General features: G+C 42.4%; 2 protein-coding genes across 2 annotated transcripts in view; one reads left to right on the top strand and one right to left on the bottom strand.

The window, feature by feature from the left end:
- Positions 1 to 24376, bottom strand: part of b9d1 (B9 protein domain 1) — a 310365-nt gene that overhangs the window by 10851 nt on the left and 275138 nt on the right. The window lies entirely within an intron of this gene.
- On the top strand, positions 940 to 18848 carry rnf216 (ring finger protein 216). The gene is made up of 17 exons (XM_061065290.1): positions 940 to 1038; positions 1803 to 1940; positions 2726 to 2856; positions 3070 to 4437; positions 4841 to 4917; positions 5623 to 5728; positions 5836 to 5997; positions 6434 to 6545; positions 6867 to 7000; positions 7268 to 7318; positions 7658 to 7795; positions 8337 to 8485; positions 9123 to 9201; positions 14363 to 14460; positions 16044 to 16266; positions 16775 to 16844; positions 17954 to 18848. Exons 2-17 carry the CDS (start codon positions 1874 to 1876, stop codon positions 18340 to 18342), a joined length of 3354 nt encoding a protein of 1117 aa, XP_060921273.1. The 5' UTR covers positions 940 to 1038; positions 1803 to 1873; the 3' UTR covers positions 18343 to 18848.

The following is a 24376-nucleotide window of genomic DNA, read 5'->3' on the forward strand; positions in this document are numbered from 1 at the left end:
ATGAATGAACAAAATTCTCTTTGCAGTCATTAATTCCTCCGTAGAAGTGAATGAAATCAAAGAAACAAAAATGTGGAAGGGGTTATGATCTGTTTTAGAATGAGTATTGAAGACTGTTACGCAGTATCGATTCAATCTGCATTTTATAGGTTCTGAGTTCACTGTGTAATGGATGCAAGAGTATTGTAACTTACTATGTACTAAACATTTATGAAAAAATACAATGTAAATAAGATTATATTAAAAGAAATTGAAAATACACTCCTTGTTTTATGTGCATTATGTTCTGTATCTATGTCATTATTTAAATTAGCCAAAAAATGAACTGTATAAAATGTATGTAATGAGTGTTAATAAGTGTGCTGTGCAGTTGTGGTTTTATATTGCTGGATATTATGGATTGGGGATATTGTCACCCTTTATAATTTTATATTTTAAGTTATTTATCAATTCTCCTTACACGTTAAATACTTCACAAGATAAGATAAGATAATCCTTTATTTATCCCACAACGGGGAAATTTACAGTGTTACAGCAGCAAAGAGCAAAGATTGCAAACAGAAAGTGAACATAGGACAATTTAAATTAAAAAAAAAAGAAAAATTAAGAATGTACAAAAAATTAGATACTAAAAATAGATTTTTAAAAAATAAAAAAATAGATCAGCTGAGCTGCAGTTTTGACAAAAATGTAGTCAGAATATTCCGAGTAACACAGACTGGATCCTGGATAATGTATACTATCTTAATATATTTAAATTACACCATAACACCTTTTTAAAGCAGGACGTTATTCTGTTCTGTCTCCATAACCTCAACAATTCCATAATGACGCTGCTTAGTTTACAAAACATGTACATTTAGGTCCGGGCTCTTGCAGGACTACATTTCCCAGAGGGCCACCGCCGTTTTTTACGTAGCGGAAGGGATTGTACGCGTGACGTATCTTCTGTTCTTGTTTTGGCAGTTTGTTTCGATATTCACGGATTGCTAGTCCACCAACAAGGCGCTTTGTACTGGCAGTCTACACGAAGATGCGGTATTTAACATTTCTGCATGCGTATTTGACACTCTTACCTTTTAGACTTTACACGTTTGTTCCGAAGCAGTGTTATAGATAAGAATCCTGACGGTGGGGAGCTTACTGTGTAACCTACTAGCTCGCCAGCTACCTAGCAAGGCGAGCTAATTGCCTTTAGCTTAGCTGTGAGCAGAGGGGGTTTTATTCTGTAATGTTTGCTGCGGAAATTATCGATTTAGCCTCTGATATGTTTGTTTTTTTTGCCACATCATCTTAAACGCCGAGCTTATAAAACAACATTCATTCCGATGTCACGATCATGAGTGAAACACAAGTTAATATAGAAAGTGTTTAAACATAAGCAGTGCTAGTGTTCGCGTCTGACTCTTATTACATAAAGTCTGATTTACACTGATTTCATGCCAGCTTTACTTGCATCTAAAGGAAGCAGGGCTGGGTTAGTAAGTTAAGATGACGGAGTGAATGTTTCATATTCATGTGGATCATGTTTCCCAACAGCTCAAGTTAACTTTCGGTAAAATAGGTTTCGTCATTTTTAAGTTGGTGACACACATCGTAACTCCTCTTAACTCTGCTCCTCTTCAGTTATCTGCTTTGTTATAAGCGTCCTCCTCCTTTTCCTGTTGCTTACATGTCTGTTTGTTTGTTACAAGGAAGGACCAACCCTTCTCTAGTTTGGTAAAGTGAACTATTTGTTGATACTCTAGGGGGATTATCAGTTCTAACTGTGTGTGCATGTGTGTGTGTGTGTGTGTGTATAGATGGTATTAAATGAGCAGTGACTGTATGTGTAAGTGGGCCGATTCAGGGAGCTGCTAGGCGTGGGTTCAACATGGCAGATGGAGGCAGCGACGACGAGGTCATTCATCTGGCGAGCTTCAATGTCCACCGCAGCCAAGGTGCGACACCACCTCATATCCACACTCACGTTCAAAAAAAAATCTTACGCAATGTCCTGCTCCACTTTCAAATTTCTCAATCAGTTTGAAAATGTCAGACCTGCTAGAGATAGTTTCATAGTTGTTGCTCCAATTGCAAACATCCAACCTCATGGATGCACAGGTATTTAAAGTCCAGCATGTCTTGATCTTGTTTACATTAGGGTTGTAAATTACATTTTATGCACAATAAAATATAACATGTTTTTTTTTTTTTTTTTTAATGATATAATATTTCATCACAATTTTGACTTTTTAGATTTAAAGGCCTGCAAATGAGTTGGTATCACATTCCAATATAACAAAATTGAAGCAGAACAGAAGTTACACTGGCATGCAGAGGGGGTTCAAAATAATATCTATCATAGAGACGATTTATTTAATAGCGTTGAGGATATTGGATCTTGAATATCGAGAAAAAAAAAAAAGTTATATAAAGACTGAAGAAACCAGAAATTATGAACCTCAGGTTGTTGACAAGATGTTTTTGTGAAAACAATTATAATAATTATAAGATAACCTACTTCGCATTGCAGTGTCTTCAATTTGGAATTGTGCACATAATGTCACTATAAGCCAACTTTTACCTCTGGTTATGCAGAAGTAATATGTCACTCAACACAACCTTGTATCCCATTACAAAGATTGAGGACAGGCTCAGACAGGATTTTCCTATCTCTAAATGTTTAAAATATCCCAGTTTAATGCAAATATCTACTGTTTGACATGATACTGCGTCTGCACAGGTTCTCGTCCCAGGAAGAGGGAGCTCATCACTATTTCTGATGATTCTGACGAGGAGCCTGTAACTTTGGTACCCGGCAGCCCTGTTTTAGTTCCAGACGACGCAGATGACGATGACGTCAGCATCCTGGAGGTAAAATATAGACACTTGTGTTCAGATCTGTAATTTGCACACACAGAGACCTTTCTGTTACCTAAACAGAAATGTAAATAGAGGTTTGTGTTCTCAAGTTTAATTCATTTCTCAGTGTGGCGTCAATAACACCCACCGCAGAGCTGCAGATATATATTTACAAGTTTCATCTATGTCCATTCATTTGATTGTATTGTTTTTGTCCTCCTGCAGGCGCTGACTCCCGCACGCAAACATGTGATTCGTCCAGCAGCGAAATGGAGCGGAGCCTTACACAAACCAATTCATGATACAGGTCATAGTAGCGCAACTTCTGGGGTTCCCGCGGGGGACCCTGGTTCTGCCCCCTCTACCTCCAGAGATGCCAAGGCGGCCTCCTCCGCGGTCAGGCCAGCCATACGAACGCCAGTTCAGCCCAGCAATTCTGCACACACACAGCCGCAGCCGGGCTCTGCGTCACACACACTATCTCAGCCAAAACTTCACGCAAACTTTCAACAAATGGACGGTACATCTGCACATGCAAAAGTGGAGCTCCATGCAGTTTCTTCTTCAGTTCAAACGCTGTCTACCTCCACACATGCCAAGGCCAGCTCCATCGCATCGAGAGCACCCGTACGAGAGCTCGTTCAGCCTAAGCCCAGCACATCCGGACTCGTGCAGCAACAGGCCGGCTCTTCAGCACACTTAATGGCGGAGCCCCAAGCAGGAACCTCCACCTGTGCCTCACAATCTTCTTGCGCCGTTACAACGACCGCGTCAAGTTCTTCTACACAGACTCAAGAGAAGGCTGGTACAAGTACTCATTCACATGACAATCCTCAGGCCAGCACTTCTTCTGCACAGTCCCACACACAGACTCAGTCTCAGCCCGGTACATCTACACAGATCCAGTCCAGTGGGACCACAATCCTACAGCACCACCAAGTCATCAAGGTGAAGGGGGTGAATCTCGTCGTTCTTCCCCATCAGCCGAGCATTCAGGCCTCTGCTCTAATAACCCAACCCCAGCTGCATTTCAGGCCTCAAAACCTGCTGCATCCGGTGTCCTTCAATCACATGCAAGGCAACCTCATTCAGATCGAACCTAAGCCCTTTGCTCATACCCCGGCCCAAACCCCAGTCCAGGCCGTTCAACCCCTTCAGGTGACATCGGTGATCCCCCCTGCGGTCCTTGTAGCCACAGCCCCAGAGAGACTAGGCCCTCCAGAGGCAGGGCACCGGATCATCTTGGGAAGCCAGGCACCTGGCGGGGCTGTTCCCAATCCCCCGTCAAACTCTGCCGGCTCCAGTGTGGGTGCGGCACGAGCAACCGGTTTCAACATCAGGGTGCCTAACATGCACTCAAACCCTTCTGTCCCTCCAGCTGCCGCAGCTTCAGTCCCGCACAATGGGGAAGAGGCTCGTCTTGTTCTGGCTCCAGCTCTTAACCATGAAAGGGTCAATCCGGCTCCTGGTCTGGTCGCCGTCCCTCCTGCACCGGAGGAGATTCCTCTCATAGAGGACGCAAGACCTGGGCCCTCTGCACCACGAGAGAGGCCGGAGCATCAGCCCCACATCAGAGCGCTGATCACTGGTGTTGTGAGTGTCACATAAATGTGTGCAAACAGTAGAATCACCTTTGTCTCTATTACCAAAACAGTTAGATGATTTGAATTGTGGTGTTTCTGTTATTTTGCCCACTCCATTAACATGCTGGAGGGCAGCAAAATATTAGGAGCACCTTTCAATATAATGCACTCTAGTACACCTCCACCTCCCACTACAACTTTGAAAATAAAGTAGAAATATCACCCCTCTGATGATGTCAACAAATACTGAAAGTGTAGAAGCTTCTCTCAAGTAGAGAATGTGGTAGAGCTGCTGTATTGTATTAGATTGCATAGGTGGTCCTCATGTTATGTCTAATAGGTGTAAGTAGGTTTCTCATCTCCTCTGTCCTTGCTATATTCAGTCTGCTCACCTCTTTGTTTGTCCTCCACAGTTGGATCTCCTTCCAGATGTCCAAGAAGCCTTTGTAGCAGAACTAATCCAAAAGAATAATGTGAAAGACTTGAATGTGTAAGAGGCATACATCCTTTCATTGTTTTACTGCAAGCATTTTGTTAAGTTCAGGACTGCTGAATATCACTGTCAAATATAGCTGAAAGCGTGATGTTACTAAAATATAGAGGTGTACTGCAGCATTTGGTTTGGTCCCTGTAGTGTTTTTATTCCTTTATCTGCAGTGTGTATGTGCTTTATGTGTCACAAAGTGTCACAGGTACAATAGTGAGCATCATTTTACATTTTATTTGCTTTAATGTCCGTTTTCAGACTTGAGCTAACTGATGAAGATTTCTGGTTAAAATTCAGGCCTGACTTATTCAGAAGTCACATGTTGGTTTTTGTAGTCTGAACTACAAGCTGTACTTTTATAACCCATCTGAAGTGTTTTTAGGGAATTTGTGTCTAAATAATTCAGATATAGCCAACCTTGGTTGAACTTTTGTCATAGTTTAAAGTCTTCATTTTTTCATTGAGAATGTATTAAACCATCAGAATACTTGAATAAGAATTAAAATGAAGGTTACAACCTTGTGTTTAAAGGATAGAAATCAAACTGCATTGTAATAAAACTGGAGGTCATATGTAGTATTAGTTTTGCATATTTTATCTCAAAGACTCTTCATTTGTACATACGTTACATGTTACATATGTTACAGGTTGTGTTAAAGTAACTGTAGAAGTTTCTTAACATGCAGTTCCTCTCTGCTGTGTTTGCAGTATCTGTAACCTGCTGTTGGAGAACCCAGACTATCCCAGAAGAGAGACAGCAGCCACAGCAGCTCCCACCAGCATCCTACTCGAATCTGGAGACAGCCAGACTGAGGTAAACGGCTGATGTTTATCCAGATTCATGTGTTGCTCGTGTGTCAAATTGCAATTCAACAATGGAAATTCTCATGTTTCTTTGCATCTGTTCTGGGATATTTTCAGGTGACAGAGGACCTCTTTGACTATTTCAATCTGGGCACGGTGGGGCCTGAAGCTGTGATGCAGGCTGCTGACTTGCTCATGGCAGATTTCAGGATGCTCAGCTGTCAGGACATCAAATGGGCCCTCAACGCTCTCAAGGGACACTATGCAATCACACGCAAGGTACCTGCTTGTTGTCTTTTAGTCCACTGTGCATTTTAGCAGTGTAGAGGCTCATCGAAGTACTTAAGTGACTTATCCCAAGAAGCACTCAAGGTACACTTAGCAGAAAGGAATTAAACCAATGAAAAACAATCAGACAAACAAGGGCATTCCGCAAGGAGCCTACCTGGGTCCCCAGACACCTTTTTAAAGGTAGATTACAAAACTTCATGAAAGATGATGGATTTTTCCTCAAAATGCATTTCCTACCAGCATCTCAGTCTTCTGCTTTTCCCAACTGTTGGTCAGACGTTTAGAGCACATTTTTAACTTCAACTTAATTTTCTACAAATAAATTATGACAAGAAATTTTGACCTAATTTTACCACAATGCATTCACTCTCATTACTTTCTTGCTCTTTTCTTTAAAATCTCTCCTTACCTCCCGCTCTGCCAGGCCTTATGTGAAGCTCTGAAGAAGTGGCAGGATTCAGGCGACCCCTCAGGGAAGAGACGACGGAGCAGAGCCTCCTCTGAGCGCTGCTACATCGACTTCCATTTTGAGCGTGGTAAGGAAACTTTAAAAACTTTTCTCTCCAGGTTCATGCAAATTCATGAAGCAATGCCTTACTTGAGCTTGATTAAGTCTTTTCCTTGTGCCCTTAATGTTTGTGTCCCTGTCTTGGGTAATTATTCTCTTTTTTTTCCCAAACTCGAACTGGTGTTCTGTCTTTTCCTCATAAAATACATTTAAATCTCAGGGGACTTCCTGATGAAACAGAGTTTAAATTAAGGATTCATGCATAAATAAAAGTGTTCTAGAAAAGTGCTGAATGTTAAATCTCTCCCCACATGCTGCCACACTCATTCAGCTCTCTTCTGTCCATCAGGCTCAACAAAGTTTGACAAGAGGATGTATTTCTTGGAGAACGACCGTCGCTACTGCCGGACGTACAGCAATCTGGAACCTTCTCTGCAGAAGGAGCTCTCATTCTACCAGCAGAAGGCCAAGGAATGGGCAGAGGTACACATACCCAAAACCACATACACAAATGTCAAAAGAGGAGTGTACTTGTTTGTCACTTGACTGTATTAGATGAGTCATCACTTCATTTAATTGTAAAATATTGTATATGCAGACACCAAAGACTAGTTCAGTTCTATTAGCATAGGACAAAATGTGATAACATTATGACTTTTCAATACAAAGCAAATAACATGTGTATTACCAGTATCTTAACTGATGCTTGTATAACTGGCAACATGTAAAGACTTCTTCCTGTTTCTGCAGCACGAGGACTTCCTCCTGGCTCTGCAGGTCAATGAAGACGAATACAAAAAGGTGAGAAACACACTGAGGCCTAGCAGGTCTTTGGTTCTTCTTCAGTCAGATAGTCGCTGAATGTGTATTTAAAATAGCTAAATTGTGTTTTTAGGTCACACAAAATGGAAACGACCCTCTTTTGTTTTCCCAAAAGTCAAAATCCAAGCCTTAATATGTGTTTCTTCTTTAGGTTCAACATGTAGAAGATGTGTTAGACTGGATTCCTGAATTCCTTGTTGTAGCTTTAGAAACTGCACCAAGTCTTAAGCTGATACCTGAAACTGATAAACGTTTTAAAGCCTCTGCATGTCATACAATATGTTTTTTTTTTTTTTCAATTATTCTTTTTTTTTGCAGGACGGCCAGCTGATCGAGTGCGGCTGCTGCTTCGGGGAGTTTGCGTTCGAGAAGATGACTCAGTGTTCAGACGGACATCTGTTCTGTAAAGAGTGCCTGATCAAGTACGCTCAAGAGGCAGTGTTTGGCACCGGAAAGGTAAGGACTCACACACACACACACACACACACACACACACACACACACACACACACACACACACACACACACACACACACACATAACTCACATTGGAAAGGATGCAATGTCTTTCAAATGTTGCTTAGTAACTATTAATGAATAATTATATTAAAACTGATGTTTTCCATTTTCACCAGTTGCTTACAAGTTTTTTAAATCCTTAACCGCTAAGTGCAGTCATACACAGATGTAGAGAAATACCTTGATGAGTTATGGTAGGCCTGTATGATTCATTGCAATCCAACAAAACATCCCTGTGATAGTTTATCTTTCCTGTGCTGGTTTGTCTTTATGAGGCCATAGTTTCAGGTCAATGTCACTTGATTGAATTGCATTGTAAAATTCATTGTTTCTAATTTTCTTGATCACATTGAATGACTATTTCTAATATTATGATTTTTAAAAAATCTGTGTTTCTTCACTCTTGAGTTTTGTCTGATTGAACGTGTGAATGTACTTTTGTATTTGGAGTCACTCTTTTGTGTTCATCCTCTCACAGTCGGAGCTGAGCTGCATGGAGGGGGGCTGCCCTTGCTCCTACCCGGTGTGTGAGCTGGAGAAAGTCCTCCCAGAAAACATTCTGTGTAAATATTATGAGAGGCAGGCGGAGGAGGCCGTCGCCGCCACCTGTGCTGATGAACTTGTGCGGTAAGTGTTGTTGCAGTTCTCTCGTATGAACCGAGTTCATGTGGATTGAACTTGTTACACTTCGTAACTCACTACTTTAACTTTCAATCATGCAGTGGACAAAAACGTTCAGTTCCATAGTTGTTACATCCTTTATGAAACACAAACAGTTGTCGGTTAAAATGATAATTCAATAAACCAAAAAGATCATCTTATCTGTTTTATTTAACATGCAAGGGTCCCGACATTCCTCTTTTTGCATCTCAGATGTTAAGATGAGTTGATTTTCTTTGTAGGGTTGGGATTGAACATTTTTAAAGTTTTCTAATATTAGTTGCTGAATCGAATTGTGTACTCAGGCACGGAACGATGTTACTAATGTGAACACAGACTAGTAGTGGAGGGGTGGGGGAGCGATCATGCTCGGGCACGGTACGAAACAATCATGCCTAGAGTGAAAACGCCCTAACAGACATTTCTAAATGAAGGACTTAGTGAAGCCCTTTCATTCAGATTCTGCACCATTTGTGTTTTCAGGGTATCTTAACTCTCATGAGGGACTTCAAACAGTGATTGCATTTGTCTGGAGCTTTGTGTGTCTGGCATTCAGCAATATCATGCATTTCCAATAATCCTCTTTCCTCTCCGATCTTTCCAGGTGTCCGTTCTGTAACTTCCCAGCTTTGTTGGACAAAGGCATGTCTCTGTTCAGCTGTCCCAACCCTCGGTGTCGCAAGGTCAGTCCTACAATATGTATTCATGGGTTAAGGGGAGGTTGTGCTTTTGAATTACGACATTCTTTAAACACTTGCCTGGTCCTCTAATGTAATCACATATGTTAGAGGTTAATCCGGTGCAAACACACAATGAATTTTAAGTAGAATTCAAGTGGACACATCATGATTAATTCAGTCCACCACGACTTGGAAACCTAACAAACTCTGAGTGCATCGTCCACCTCAGCATGAATCACATCAGTGCATTCCAGACATGATACAGAGATCAGGGACAGAGGACAGATTGATGACCAGTTTTTCTGTGGAGGTGATTAAATGGTCCCAACTGGTGAGATCGCCACCTCTGACTCCCTCCCTGTTTATCTGCAGCCTCCTCCCCCTGTCAGAGGAATGCAGGGGGAGGCTTTGCTTTGTGTCTGCCAAAGCCGTCACATGAATTCCAGCCTGGAAATCTCTGTTATTCTGCAGAAAGTCACAAACACATCATACCAACAATCATCCCTCGCTCTTACCAACACAAACATCAACCCTCTCTTCGTATTCTTCGTGTGTCTTTGTCTCGTTTTTTGTTTTTTTTGCATCTGTTCTTCTATTCTGCCACAGCGCCACACTCCCTGTGTGACTCAAAACAAACACAGACACACACACACGTGGTTTTGATGTATTCCCAGGAAGACAGCGATGTTGTTGTATAAGCATCCTGAAATAAAAAAAAACATTTATTCACGCCGTGGCATAAAAGCCTCAAGTAAGAATGAACTAAACATCTTGAGGATTAGCCCGCATTATGTTAAAACAATATAGCAAATAGGGATGCAGTGCTTACACACTAAAACATACGTTGATCAATAAAAATTAAATCATCATTCAAAAGGAACCACAATGCATTTTCCTTAATGTGAATATATGCTCTCTTTATTATTGTAAAATTAATGATTTTGTAATTTTAAAGGGAGAGCCAGTAGAAATTGTAAACACAACACTCAAACTGGGCCCCTCCTCGTTGGATCATCGCCCCCAGAAGCGCACACTCAATGCAGGACGTAGTGTTTACGTTTACTGCTTGTACCTACCCTGCATCTACTGGTGCAATCTAGCACAAGCTAACCACCGGTGTTTGGTCCCTGTTGTCCAACAGAAAGCAGGCTAGCTCTGTGTCCGCGGTTAAAGGGCCAACTAAAGGTCCATACTTGTTTTGGAAAAAGCTTTATCCGCTTGGCGCTTCGCCTTACCGTGATTACATTTTCTCTTCTTTGCCGCTACATCCACATCCGTCATATTCTCTGGTCCGAATCGCGTCCAATTCCTGAATTGTATCTACTCCTAAACTTACCAGCGTGGCGACATTAGCCAGGGGAAACACCAGAAAGTTTCTTCTGAAAAAAACATGTTTGTGTGCCAGACTACTCATTTTCAGAGTAAAACAGCGTAACTGTTCAGTTAATCCGACATCTTGACGTATCATAATAAATGATTGTCTTGTAATAAATCGATCACCGCAAAATCCCTGTTTTGTGACATCATTGTTATTGTGAGCCAAGTTTGCATATCGTATTGTTTTGTGAGTTACTCTGTGAGTCACACCCTGAAATAAACCTGTTACACATCTGACTGTGCTGCCTTTTAAATGGCAATCACAAAAGAGCAGACATCACCATCAAAACAGAAGACTTGCATGTGGAAAGTTCCTCAGCAGTAGCAGGGCAGCACATTACTGAACATTTGTTTATTTTTAAGGGCGTTTCCACTGCATGACCTACCCAGCCCTTTGAGAAACAGGTGAACTTACTAACCTACACAATTGTAGTTCCTGTTCTATTCTATTCTATTTTTAACTGCAGAGTCAGGGTCTGCATGGTCTATTGGTCAATCACAAACCCCTTGGAAACTTCTGCATAAGTAGAGAGATTCATTCACGGAATAAGTCATTACTGGGAGCCTCTATTATCTTTATTCACCAAATGCATGGTGGCCATTTTCCTCTGATACCAGCAGATGGGAGCTGTAAGTGCTGCTAGATGGCTTGTATTTGTACAACATGCAAGTTGCAACCAGCAGAACATTATTTTATTTGAGCAAATGTGACGTCGGAGTCAAATGTCAGTCGTGTATATAAAGTAAATATAGGCATTCTTGTGTTAATTAAAGATATAGCTGTGTTTTAGCTCCCCAACTAGACAGAGTAAGGGTTATAACCACAGTTGTAGTTCTATCAATGCGCCAATAGGTGGAGCCAGAGGTTCATAGTAGCAGCTCTAAAGTGACGCTGCACAGCTGCACCACATCACATTCTCATACACACCCAAGATTGAGCAAAAAAAAAAAAGTTGCTCGTGGTTTCTCCTGGTGTGATTCTTTTCTGATTTCAGATTTCAACTTACAGCTCAGAACCGAACAACTGCAGGGCTTGTAAAAATGTTTTTTACAGATTTAATGGACCTTTTTTTAAACTATAAAAGGGAAAACCACATATTGATCTATTTCGACAGAAAGTTAACGCAGCTCGTTTCCTGGTAAATGTCGGTAAGAATCAGGATGTGAGACTGTGGCTGCTTTGTTGAGTGTGTTCTGCAGAGTCCCCACTTCCTCCCCCATATACACACAAATATAATGAATATATAAATATGACATGTTTTTTAAAATCCTGTTTCCCATTAGTGGAAGAACAGTTGAAGACAGTTGCCGTACAGTCGACCCACAGACCCACTCAGTCCACGAGCAGGGAGGGGCTTCATTATGTAACTGACACACTTCTGTGAGCCCACCCGTCTTCTCTCACACTGTCGCCTCATTGGCTGGCTGCCCTGTCCACTCCCCGTGTACTGGTCCCTCACTGGTCCGACACACTTCCTCCTCCATTTCAAATGTGGTTCAGATCAAGTTTGACCCAGATTCTCCTCCCCCCCCTCTCTTTTCTTTTCTTCTGCTACCCTTCCCCCGGCTCTGTCTGACCCACACACACACACACACACACGCACATACGTACTTCTGCGCACAAGTAGGGACTTACCAATGTATTCCACATGTGGTTATGAGGACATTTGGACAGGTTTGTTCCTGGCCTGTGTGTGATTACTTCATGAAAGCTGAGGAATGTGAATGTAGGCCACTGGAAGGCTGTCATGGTGTAAATGAGAGCGGGAAAAATGCACAGATGTGTGTGTGTGTATGTGTGTGTGTGTTTGTGCATTTGTTGCACCAGTTGGCATCTTGGGACATTTTCACATCTGCTCCATATCTCAACAGATCTGAATGGACTCATGTTACACACATCTCTTTACTTCTCCTAACCATGTGGTGTGTACTCACATTTGATTGCAGTAGAAGGCACCTCCCTACAAAAAACAGGCTTGTGCACGCACGCACGCACACACACACACACACACACACACACACACACACACACATGCAAGCTCAATGCAGCAATCGGAAGCTCTGCATGCTGCTTGCACTGCCTTATAAGGGCTGCTGCAGACTGCAATATAACAGAAGAGACAGAATAAGGGGGAGATGCAGTGGAGGAAAGGGACGGTATGAATGAAGACGGAGGAAGGGGATGATGCAGGGTGCAAGAGAGCAAGGAAGGGGGTGAGGAAAGAGGATAGGACCCAGGGGAGAGGAGTGCAACGAAGGGAGAAATGGAGAAAAACGTTAAAACAGGATGAACAAAGGAGGAAGTAAAACAGCAGTAATTGTGTACATGTGTTGCACCTGACCTTTGTCACATACCAGCGTATAAACACACTATTATTTGAATTCGACACCCTTGGGGCGGGGAAGTCACACCCCGTGCAAGGGTTGTCTGCAACGTCACCGGCTGTATTTTTAGCCTCGCTATAAGAGCTCAGGTGTGTTCCTGCTTTTTTCGACAGCTCGTCAAGCAAGTCCCGCGGACGCTCGTTCTGTCTCTCTCTCTCTCATGCTCTCTGTCACACTCTCTCACATGCTGCGACTCCTCCTGGTCTCTTTGTCTGCCGCTAGGGGGCGATCTCCCACCACTCTGCCTCCCTGTCTTTGTGTGATCCAGCTTTTACTGACACTTGAGTCCTTTTTCGAACTCCTCCTTACCTCCTGTACAAATCACAAATCAGAGTCCAAAGTGTGTCCTTGTTATATATTTTTTTGCACTTCACACACACTCTTATGTTTCACAAGTGCGTTTCATTGCATGTCTTTGCCCGGACGCTCCTTTTTTAAATCAGAAATGCCACACAAATGGAAAAGAAAGTATGGTCCACTTTGAAGAAAAAGGCTTCTCTTCAGTTTGAAGCGGCCACATTATGATTGGAAAAGTCCTTGTGTGACTTTCGGAGAGTCTTCAGTGTTTCCATCGAAACCGCTCCAGCTCCCCCACCCTCTGGCTGACCTTGCAAACACGACCGTCTCTGAGAACTGAGCCTGTGGCAGCTGAAGCACAAAGCAATATCAGACAAGAACAGACTGCAGGATGTGTAAAGAGGGGGAAAAACTGTGTGTGTCTGACGAATGCAAGGTTACTTTCCCTGAGGTTGAAGGTCAGGAGGGGGCGGGTTGCTGGGAGATGTGTTGCTCATATTGTGCTGCATCAGCTGTCACATGCCACACTCTTTAATATTTGATGAAGAGGCTCAAATATTTATGGTGACACCACTTAGCTAAAGGTTAGCAAAGGGTGGCAGTCCCTCGCTAGCGTGTTGTTTCTGCCCCCGCACGTCCTTTTTTTGCTCTCAACATCTCAGACTGCCGGCTGGAGGATGGAGTTGCTGTTTCTAGGCAACCGAGCAGTCAGCTAGCGAGGAAATCACACCCTCGCTGCAGTCACACACACACATTTTGCAGGGAGAGCCACACCTTGCTGTGTCTGTGCAAGTCCAAGTTCCTGCAGTGGCAGCACCAGCAGCATATAGAGCAGGACCAGAATCCAGACCTCGCGGCTCCAGTTATTAAGCAAAAGATGGGGGGGGGGGGGAAAGTCAGAGGAGGAGTGACGGATGAATGTGGTGTCGAAATATGGGATCATCTCTTGTAATTATAGCTTATTTAAGGAACTCTGTGATTAATACGTTGTGATTAATGTTACAAGAAGATTATTTAGGTTTCCCTTTTTTTATAAACTTCTGCTGAATCCCTCTTTTGAAGCTCCTCACCGCTGAGATCTCATTGAACTTTTGTCTTTCTCCAGGAGAGCTGCAGAAAGTGTCACGTCCAGTGGAAGCAGCATGTGGGGAAGACGTGTGAGCAGGTCCTGGAGAGGGACGAGATCCGCATGAGGGTGCTCTTGTAAGTGTGTTAAACAAAAAAAGAGACAGACACAAACAGGACTCAGTTGGACCCCTTTTGTCAGCACACCGACACTCACACTCATCGTCTGAACAGATTAGTCTTTTTTTTTTAAGGAGGGGATTCTTAAAACATTGGTTTGTAAAGATCTAACGTTTCATTTTTGATCCAAATATATATTTTATTGAGTCATAGCAAGTCTCTTCTCTAGTGTGAGTGCGCCCTAAGAGAATAATAACATCACATATACAGTAAAGGGCTTTCGCAAACAAGTAAACTAAACGCCCAGTAGACAAGAAAATAACTAAAACATGGCCCAATGCAGCAAGACGCACAAAGGTGAAGTCAATACGAAGTTAAAGGGGCAGTAAGCAACATGATTTTTGCAGTCGGGAGGGAAAAAAAAAAAAATCTTCCGCCTCTCCTTCTGCTGCCTCGATTCTTTCTGCTACGCCCATCCCACCAATCGGTGCTCCAGACATGCATGGCAAACGTTATCACTGTTGCTGTTTGTTCCAGCAGGCCGGTTATGTCAGACTTGTAGGATAAAAACACTGACAGGCAGCTGATCAATACACGCCCCAAAAAAAAGTAGCAACAGGTGTGTGCTGCACAGCTGCTGTGCTCTCTGCAGCACTGTGTTGAGGAGAGAGAGAGAGAGTCATGTAGAAGACAGATTATGATAGTTAGTAGATTGGTTTCTTATGAGCTTATTTGTTTGGTTTAGAGTTTAAAACAAAAAGTCTAAATACATCGGGGCAGTGCTCACAGATCAGACATCATTTCTATTTGATTTAATGAGTGATGGGCAGTGATCACGCTTTGTGACACGCAATTCTGATTAAAATAATTTCGTCTAGTGTAGCTTTTAAACCAAGCAGACAAAAACCCAGACGAGAGGAAATGAAAAGAAAACAAGTTATGATTCAGATGCATGTCTTTTTATTCAACATTAGAAAATTAAAACAACAGGCGTCCTTGTAACTCAGAGAGGATGCTGGGTAAACAGTACACAGGATGACGCACCAGGAAGCGGACAGGCCGGCTGCTTCCTGTGAAGCAGCTGGCCCGCAGGCAAAACTTCCTGTTTTGAGCCGTTCACGGATCTTCTCACTTCCTGGTACTGAAAGAGACGAGAAGCAGTCTGGTAGAGAGATCAAGAAGTGAGGAGCACTGACCTGATGGTTATTAGATCCCCAAAGCACCAGCATTCTCTCTCTCTCTCTCTCTGGATCATGCGGGCGTGGCTCTGACATACGAAAGAAAAACTTGACTCTGCACTCATCTGCAAACTTTTTCAAAACAGAGCTATAAACATTTCAAATTAATATTATTGATTCTTAAACTCCACCTTTCAGATTCACTGAAATGTAATGCTGCTATTAGTGTTCTGGTTCTCAAAATTGGTCTTTGTCTCAAGATCCTTTTGAAAGATCTTACAATGAAAACATGCACGAGTCTAGGATAGTGTTCATCTGCAGAGTTGGAGACATACTTTTACGATACTGTTCTGAACTCTCTTAACTTTCTTTTTCTCATCTTTTTATTTGATTTACCGCTCTGATTCAATCCCTGCATTTCAGCGAGGAGCGAATGACGGCGGCTCGAGTCAGGAAGTGTGTGAAGTGCGGGACGGGTCTGGTGAAGTCGGAGGGCTGCAATCGGATGTCGTGCCGCTGCGGCAGCTTCATGTGCTATCTCTGCAGAGAACCAATCAACGGCTACAACCACTTCTGCCAGCACGCACGCTCGCCCGGAGCTCCCTGCCGCCACTGCCGCAAGTGCTCACTGTGGACCGACCCCACGGTAACTTTTTAAGTGTTCCTTTGGCAACCATGAATGAAAACTTTGACACCAATGCAGTGAAAATAAACAATATTGATGCCTCCAAGGTACAATATGTAGAGTCTAACTTTTCTCTTATTCACTTGCCATCTGTCGCCTGACCACTTTTGCATTTTCTTAAAGACACATCTCCCTGCACTTTGACCCCGACCATTTGAACGCATGGCATCACGCAATGACCCGGCCACAGCATCACTGCCAGCCAGACCAAACAATTAGTGCCTGAACACTTGATGAGCTGGAGGTTCTCCAGAGGCGCAGCAGAGCCAAGAAATGGACAAATACTGAGAACCCGAGGACTTTTAAAGTATTTGTTAAAGGGGTCAGCTGCAGGGTTCAGGGGCCGGTTTGGCTCAGTGGTCGGAGCATGTGCGAAGGGTTTTTGCCTCCATCCCTCAGCCCCTTGTTGCAATTCATTAATTGCTAACGTTTTCTGTGTGTGTGTGTGTGTGTGTGTGTGTTTCTGCAGCAAGATGACGAGCGCATCATTCAGGAGATCCAGAAGGAAGGCGAGGCCGAGCTGAATAAGAAGAGTACAGGTCAGTTTTCAAAAGATGATGTGAATGATGTTCCTTCGCTGGGAAATGTTTCACTGCAGCAGCCTCGTTGTTCCTCCTCTCTGCTGCCAACTCTTTGTCTTTTAAGACATGTTGGATGTTTACAAGACATACCAGCAGCAGTAGCAGGCGGGTTTCCTGTGTTTTCTTTGTTTGAGATTGTTTGTGTTAATTTTTTTCTTTTTAGGGGGGGAGGCAGTGAGGTCGTGCGAGTTAACATTCGATCCCTCAAAAGAAACTCTGACATGAAGTCGTCATTATGGTGGCCAACAAGGGCAATCGGGCAGCAAGAGCCCAAAAGATCTCCAAATCGAGAACCTATGCAATTTTTTTTTTTTTTTAAATGTGCAGTAATCCAAAGCAAATACAAGAACACAAGAAGTCCAAAAAAATGTAAAAGAGCATTAAGAGGGAGCAAAAACATAGACACTGATCCAAATCCAAAAATCACATGCAACAGAAACGCTGCAAATACAGTCATTTAAAACAAAAATGATCCAGGCCTGTAGGGGGCGCTAACTTGAACTAATCTAGGACAGGATAGGGAGAGAGAGCAGGCTCTACATTTATTGATTACTATGATGTGACATGGAACAGACAAAGACACGGAGGGGAGGATGTATAAGGCAGTTATCAGTAGCAACACCCAGAAAAAGAAAACCACACTGCGACTGTATCTCCTGTTGACAAACGGATTTGTGGAAGTCTGAGAAGCTGTTTTCAATGCTGCCAGCTGAGGTGGCCAAAATCAACTTTCTTTATTATTTTCTCCATAAAATAAGTCCCACTGAAACCCAGTTCCACTCAGCGCCCCCCTTTAGGTCTGGAGCACTTCTGTTGTGATGCAGCGCTGTTCTTTGCGTTTGTTTTCACGTCTTTATGTTTCCAGTATGTTTCCTTTGTTATATTTGTTTTAGACTTTACATTCTTTAATTTAGCATTCTGTTTCCCTCTGTTGGAAATCTGTTTGCTTATTGCAGCCTGTTGTCCCTTGTCAGCTGCCATACATTACTCAATAAAACCTGAAGAAGATATCAGACCACACTGCTGCTTCACCATCGATCACAGTTCCCTTTTTCTCCTTCTTTCAGATAATTCAGGGAAGAGGGTCGGCCCTCCGCCCGAGCCAATCACAGAAGCCAAGAGGCCTCGCGTGGGTCCGCCCCCCGAAAACCCACCGAACCCCCCGGCCCCTCCCCATCCTCAGGCGGTACAAGCGCCCCTGTTTGTCCCTCCGCGCGGCCGGTACCCACCTGGTCCGCCTCAGGCCCAGATGTACCATCAGGTGATCCTGCCCCGGCTGCCCCCGGCCCCCTATGTGCCCCCCCTGCAGCCGCTGCCCATCCTGAACAATAACAACAACCATCACCACCATCACCACCACAACAACGCTCCTGTTAACCCCCATCACCACAACATGGACATGATGGACCTGCCCATGCACTACGGACCCCCGCAGCGCTACTACAGACGCTTCTAACACTCTCTCTTTGACGAGTGTGCGCATTCCAGTGCAGTCGACTCGTCCATGGACACACACACACACATACACACACACACACACACACACACACACATAGACATGTACTTTTCATTTCAGGCCTGTTATTGAGACCGATGTTATTTTGTCTTTCAGTTTATTACCTATCGTCATAGCTCATGTGCAGATTATTCGATTCCTTCATCTCTGAGTCTGTAAAACATACTAAAATGGAAAGTACAAACACATTTTGGACTTTGCCTTCTCCCGCTTAATTCGGGACCTAAGTAGTGAAGTGGATCTGTTCTTATACTCATCATTTTCTGTTCGATGTCGACGCTGAGCTGAATGACAGTTTAGAATCTTAAGACAATTTATTTCCGGTTTATACAGATATTTTTAAGTACAGAAAAAAGAGAGTTAGCATTCCCTTCTGTATCTTTTTTGTGTGTGCGACCACACATTTTTCTAATAAAACATTGAGTCACATGTCTGAGTTAAAAATGTACCTCTCTGCAGCTTTGATTTTTTTTTGAATGAAACGGTCATTTTGTCTTCTTCCTTGAACCTCTTTTCACTTTCTGCGTCTCTCTGTCTCGTTCAGTCTGCCTTGCTCCCCTCCTCCCCCCCTCTAAAGGCTGAAAAAGGGGCTGACTCATGATAACTGAGCCCCCAGGCTATAAACCAATCACCTGACAGCGTGTCTGCTTTCAACCAATCATGATGCTGCAACAGCCGTGCTTTGTGATGTTGCAGAGAGAGGGGACTTCTTTGTTCAGCCAAGTGTGCTGTGAGTGTGACAAATCACTTTGCTACACGCACTCATTCACTGCCTCTTGTCTCTGCATGCGGAGTATAAAAGTAGCACAGAAAACGCCCGTTTTAGCCCAGGGGTCCTAATGGTTTTAGTCATGGGTGGTACGAGACAGATTGTGTATGTATGAGGGCCAGAATTAGGCTTTAATCACATTCAGGATCTTTAAACACCAGCCAAGATCGTCATGAATGACATGATGTATTTAACAGAGATTCACGATGACATGGAGGGGATCCATTGAGTCTTCATGAATCTCAGCGGCGGTGTTAGAGCAGCTTATTACAGTAGACGTCTGCTATGAAATGAATATGGACGCAGTTTTATTATGAATTCAATGTTTTTGTATTGAATCATAACACATTCTTATATATTGCTCACTGAATACGGTAGCATCACTATAGCTAGACAACTGCGACAAGCTACACGAGCAATACCGAGCTTTGTCCTGATGTTTACATTCATCAACAAACATTTTAGTTTTATTATTTCTTTGGTTAGTTTTCATTAATGAGTATAACCACGGTCCAGACGTTTTATTCAAGTACAGATTTATGGTGGCACCAGAAGAAATGAAAGGCTTGAAGAGGTCAAAAGAGCTCCAGCAGCACTTGTAGTATGAAGATCAACTTTATTAACAAATCAGACCGACGCGTTTCAGCTTGTGGCCTTGATCAGGTTCCCGAAGAAAAACGCCGAATCAGGAATAAATTAATCCAATTTGAAAAGGCTTTTATTCTGTTCTAGATCTCAGAGACTCTCAGGGAGCTTCAAGACGAGTGTGTGGGTCATGGATTACAGCTGAGTAGAATAATAGAACATAATCTGGTTATGATTCATTTAAGAACAAAGAAATGGTTTAAGTGACATAAGATTCAGTAAATCAGATGATTTAGAAGTCAAATATACAAAGGTCCAACAATAGCATGGAAAATAAAACTTACAAAGCATATTTTGAACTAAGCTTGTAAACGTGGTAAAAAAAAAGTTATACCTGCTAAACATCAATATGCTCATCTTGTAAGAGCATATTAGCATGCTACCTTATGGTGTTGGTTTTTCTTGTTATCTCAGGTATTCAATTGTTTAAAAAAAATAAAGCATGTTTAATAGTCATTGTTTATGAAATGTAGCTTTCTGCCCTCATCTTATCTGCCTAGAGATACAGAAAGAGTAAATCGGTTAGATACATAACTGCAGTGCTTTGACCTTTTCTGGCCTTTGGAAACAAACGCTCAGCCCTTTTAGGAAATAGCTGATCAGCCGGTGTGGACTTTAATGCTTTGAATGGGTTCTGATGAGATACATTTGAGCTGCAGCTTAAAAAAATATGAACCAGACATGACCTGCATATCTGCTGGGAAACACACAACCTCTGCTGGAGCTTGTTATTATGGATTCATGTTTCAGTCAGAGCTTATGTGACTAGAAACGCTCCAGGTTTCCCCACGAACATTTTACATTTTTGCATCATCTGTTGTGACCGAAACAACCTTCACACCCTAAGAATCACAAAATCTTTGTGTGTGTGCATGTGTGTGTGTGTGACTGTGCGTGTGTGCGCATGCATATTAAAGACCTCTGCTGCCTCATCCACAGGGACCACTGGTGTCTGGCAGCATTTGCTCCCCTGGCGTTTCTTTCTGCTCAACCTCCGCTGGCTTTGTTTGTGTCTGTTATTGTTTGTGTGTATCTTTAATGAGTGTATATAATTTTAATGAGTGTGTGTTTTTCAGCTGTGGCCTTAGGACAGCTGCTCTTACAGCATTTTAGGATGTTTCACAACTGCTCTGCTGCTGATATTCACTAATGCGTACTTTAAAATCATTATTATTATTTTTTTTTTTATTTAAAACGTGTCTTTGAAAGTAAAAAAGAAAAATAACCAGAGAATGTGTAAGTAATTAAACAGTGCCCCTTTAAAGGCTTTATATGCAATTATTTGATCCAGCAGATGTCGCCCTTGAGCACCAGCATGAAACCAAAACAACTTGCGGTGCATTGTTGTGTTAGCATGCTAATGCTAGCGATCTTTATTATGCTCGCATCTTCACACTGCATGTAAATCTACCTGAAATGAGCGTGATCTAGAAACACAGTTAAGCAGTGAGTACAGTATGTTATTCTTCTTTTCTCTAGTCCCTCAATTAAACAACTTTTATACACGAGGGGAGGAGTCAGCCAGCCGGCTGTCCGGGCGATGTAAACAAACTGAAGATAGGACTCTGAAAACTCTGAAAACATCACAGACAGCTGGACTCGGGTGTTACATCCATTGTAGACAGTCATGACTCACAGAGTTATTTTCAGAGGATATACTTGATTTCTATTATATTTAAGTGTGAAAAATCGCATATAAAGCCTTCAAGTCTGACGAGCATTTCATACTTTATGATGTTCTCTCAACATTTTAAGTTTAACAAGCTTTTTGACAATAGCCTACAAACAATAAAATGTGCAACCCTGTTGCTGGACAGATATAAACTGAGCTAACCAGCTACTCAAGGTTTTAATAGAATGGGAAACGCTCTGAATTCTCACTTAACCACAACTATTACTACTTCACTACTGTTAGCTTACCTAGCAAGCAAGCGGGGGCACCGGTTGGCCTAGCAATAGGTTTGCACACCCGATACACTGCACTATCTGAAGTCATCAAGACCAAAAACAAACCTTAAAAATAAATAAAACAGCAAGTATGCTACATCCAATAAAATCTGCTAGTTTAAATTTTATTTTCAGTTTACTAAAATGTGAATTTGTACGGATGTGTGAAAAGCTACGCTAAGTAGCTAATCAAGGTTTTATCAAAATGGACAACAGTCTAATTTTTCATTTTGCCTTACAATATCTGTGTTTTTTCAACTTTATTAGTAAGCTAGCCCCAACGCATAAAACTTGCTAGTGAGGTGTTATCAGAGTGGAAGGAGGAGTGAGTGTATTATTTATTGCCATATTCAAATTTTCTACATCTGGAGCTACTGTTGAATAAGTGAGAAAGCTAGCTAGGGTATAAGAATGGACAACAGTCCTATTTTTTATGTTTCCTTACTTCTGTGATCTTCAACTGATTGAGCGACAATTAGCTTAATTAGCGAGCTAGCTACAACCTATTTAATTTGCTAGTAAGGTTGTTGTTTTTCAGAATGGACAACAGTCATTTTACTTTTTCTTGATTTAAATATCTGTATTTTTCTTACCCATGTTGCTACTTTTGGCTAAGTTAGCAAGTCAAAGTCAACTTTATTGTCAATTTCAAAATATGCCAGACATACAGTGGAATCGAAATTGCGTTTGTCTGGAAGCTGCAAGCTGGACTACCCATGAAATCTGCTAGTGAAATGTTTTTGTTTCAGCTGGTCGTGTTTGATCTTCGTAGTGAATACTTTCTCGTTGTCATTTTAAGGTATAGAGTTGTCTGTGTAACATGCACATTAAATGTGAAGTACTGTATGTAAGTGCCCTCTGATCTGTCACAGTGAGTCAACCTGCTATTCATCCTTCACAGACCCGTGATGCTCATTCACGTCCCCTAAAGAGATTAACGACTGACCCGGTGATCTATTGCCCGACCATGTGAGTGATGATATTTTTTTTTGAATGGATGTAGATTTGATTAGAGCGAGGAGAGTCTGTCGGCAGATGAAAGATGGGTGAGACCGTTTACACAATCTCTTCTGTCGGGTGGATGGGAGGGACGCACAAAAAAGTAGTTCAGCTGAGCTTGGCCTTGGTGCTGTTTCCTAAATGATGAGGTCTCTTCTGATCAAAGGCAGATGCCCCACCCACCCCCACCCAACCCCTTCACCTCCTCCTGCTGCTCCCCAGGGCTCCTCATCTTAACCCCCTCAAAGCTTTGTGCACCCACAGCCTTCCTCTGCCTGTATCAGCCTACTTTTTGAATGTATAATTAATATTTTTTTTCTCTCCACAATTCTGTTCCCAACAATGCCACACACTCGCTCGCCTCTTTGATACAGACCTCTCAGCTTCTGGCTGCCAGTGTTCCCATGGTAACAAGGCGGTGGAGATGGCGGCCATTCCGCCTCTCCTCCCTCCCTTTTGCCCTTCCCCCAACCCTCCCCTAATTTTCTTCTGCATTCAGCCTGACACTCTATCCACAAACCGCTGCATCCATTTCTGGGGCTTTGGTCATATTGTGAGTGACTCATCTTTCCAGCAGAGTTGTTGAATGAAATGAGAAAGTAGAGGGAGAGGGATAGATGGTTGGAAAAAAGGTCAAAGCAGAGAGAGAGAGAAGTGGAAGAAGGATAAGGTGGGAGGGGACACCAGACAGCAGAGGGGATGATATTAAATGGAGGGTTGGTGTGTGTTTGTTTTGCCATGTTGGGTGTTCCTCTGGGATCTGAAGTGGGGGTTAGAAACCTGCTCCAGAGGCTCCATCATTACATTACCTCCCTGAGTGATGTTCATGTGTGTGTGTGTGTGTGTGTGTGTGTGTGTGTGTGTGAAGAGAGGGTTACCCTTTCTCCCTGCTCTAGAATAAATGTTCGAACACAAAGGCCCTATTCATGAGACAGGAAAAAGTGTGTGTGTTTCTATAAATGTGTGTGTAACTGGGACAGCACATGGAGCCGCCGTGGTCAAAAACTGGCAGGAGACCAAGCATGAAGCGCTACCATGAGGCTATATGAGAAATGAGCAGCGTGAGAAAAGCCTGCGAGTGTGTGCAGGTTGAACTCTGATCATAATAGTGTTTCGTGATTACTAAATCAAGCAAGAAAACAGATTCAAGGCCGCTGAAATCCTCTTTTTCACAACATGACAAAGCCTTTCCTTTGTCTGTCATGCCAGGTTTATCTTTCTTTATTTGGAGTTTAATGAATATATAAAAATATTTTTTTAGTGATAGCTATCAAATGTTACAATCAAAACATAAGTTTACTTAACTTTAAATGTATACAAACTACTAAACACTGAATTTAATATAAAGGTCATGATTCACTGATTTCTCTTTTTGAATATAAAACCTAAATTTAATGGAACCGACATTTTTCTTCATTACATTTTTAAGCAGCTAATCAAACTTCACTACGGTTAGCTTAATAACAAAGCTAGCTTCTACCTAAACAGTCTGCTGGTGAACATTTTCATTTTAACCAACAAAACTGGAAAATTGGTAGTTTAACTTTCCTAGTATATATAAACCAAGTTGCTAAGCTAAGATGCAGAGTTTTCTTTGGCTTTAAAAACAGATGG

The sequence above is a fragment of the Labrus mixtus genome, chromosome 20, assembly GCF_963584025.1.
Source record: "Labrus mixtus chromosome 20, fLabMix1.1, whole genome shotgun sequence".
Taxonomy (NCBI): Eukaryota; Metazoa; Chordata; class Actinopteri; order Labriformes; family Labridae; genus Labrus; species Labrus mixtus.

What these genes read in the sequence shown, in the direction of transcription:
- rnf216 (XM_061065290.1), top strand. Translation starts at nt 1,874, where the DNA reads ATGGCAGATGGAGGCAGCGACGACGAGGTCATTCATCTGGCGAGCTTC. An exon ending in GAGCGCTGATCACTGGTGTT is followed by an intron (nt 4,438 to 4,840) that starts GTGAGTGTCACA and finishes TGTCCTCCACAG; the next exon opens with TTGGATCTCCTTCCAGATGT. An exon ending in ATGAAGACGAATACAAAAAG is followed by an intron (nt 7,319 to 7,657) that starts GTGAGAAACACA and finishes TTTTTTTTGCAG; the next exon opens with GACGGCCAGCTGATCGAGTG.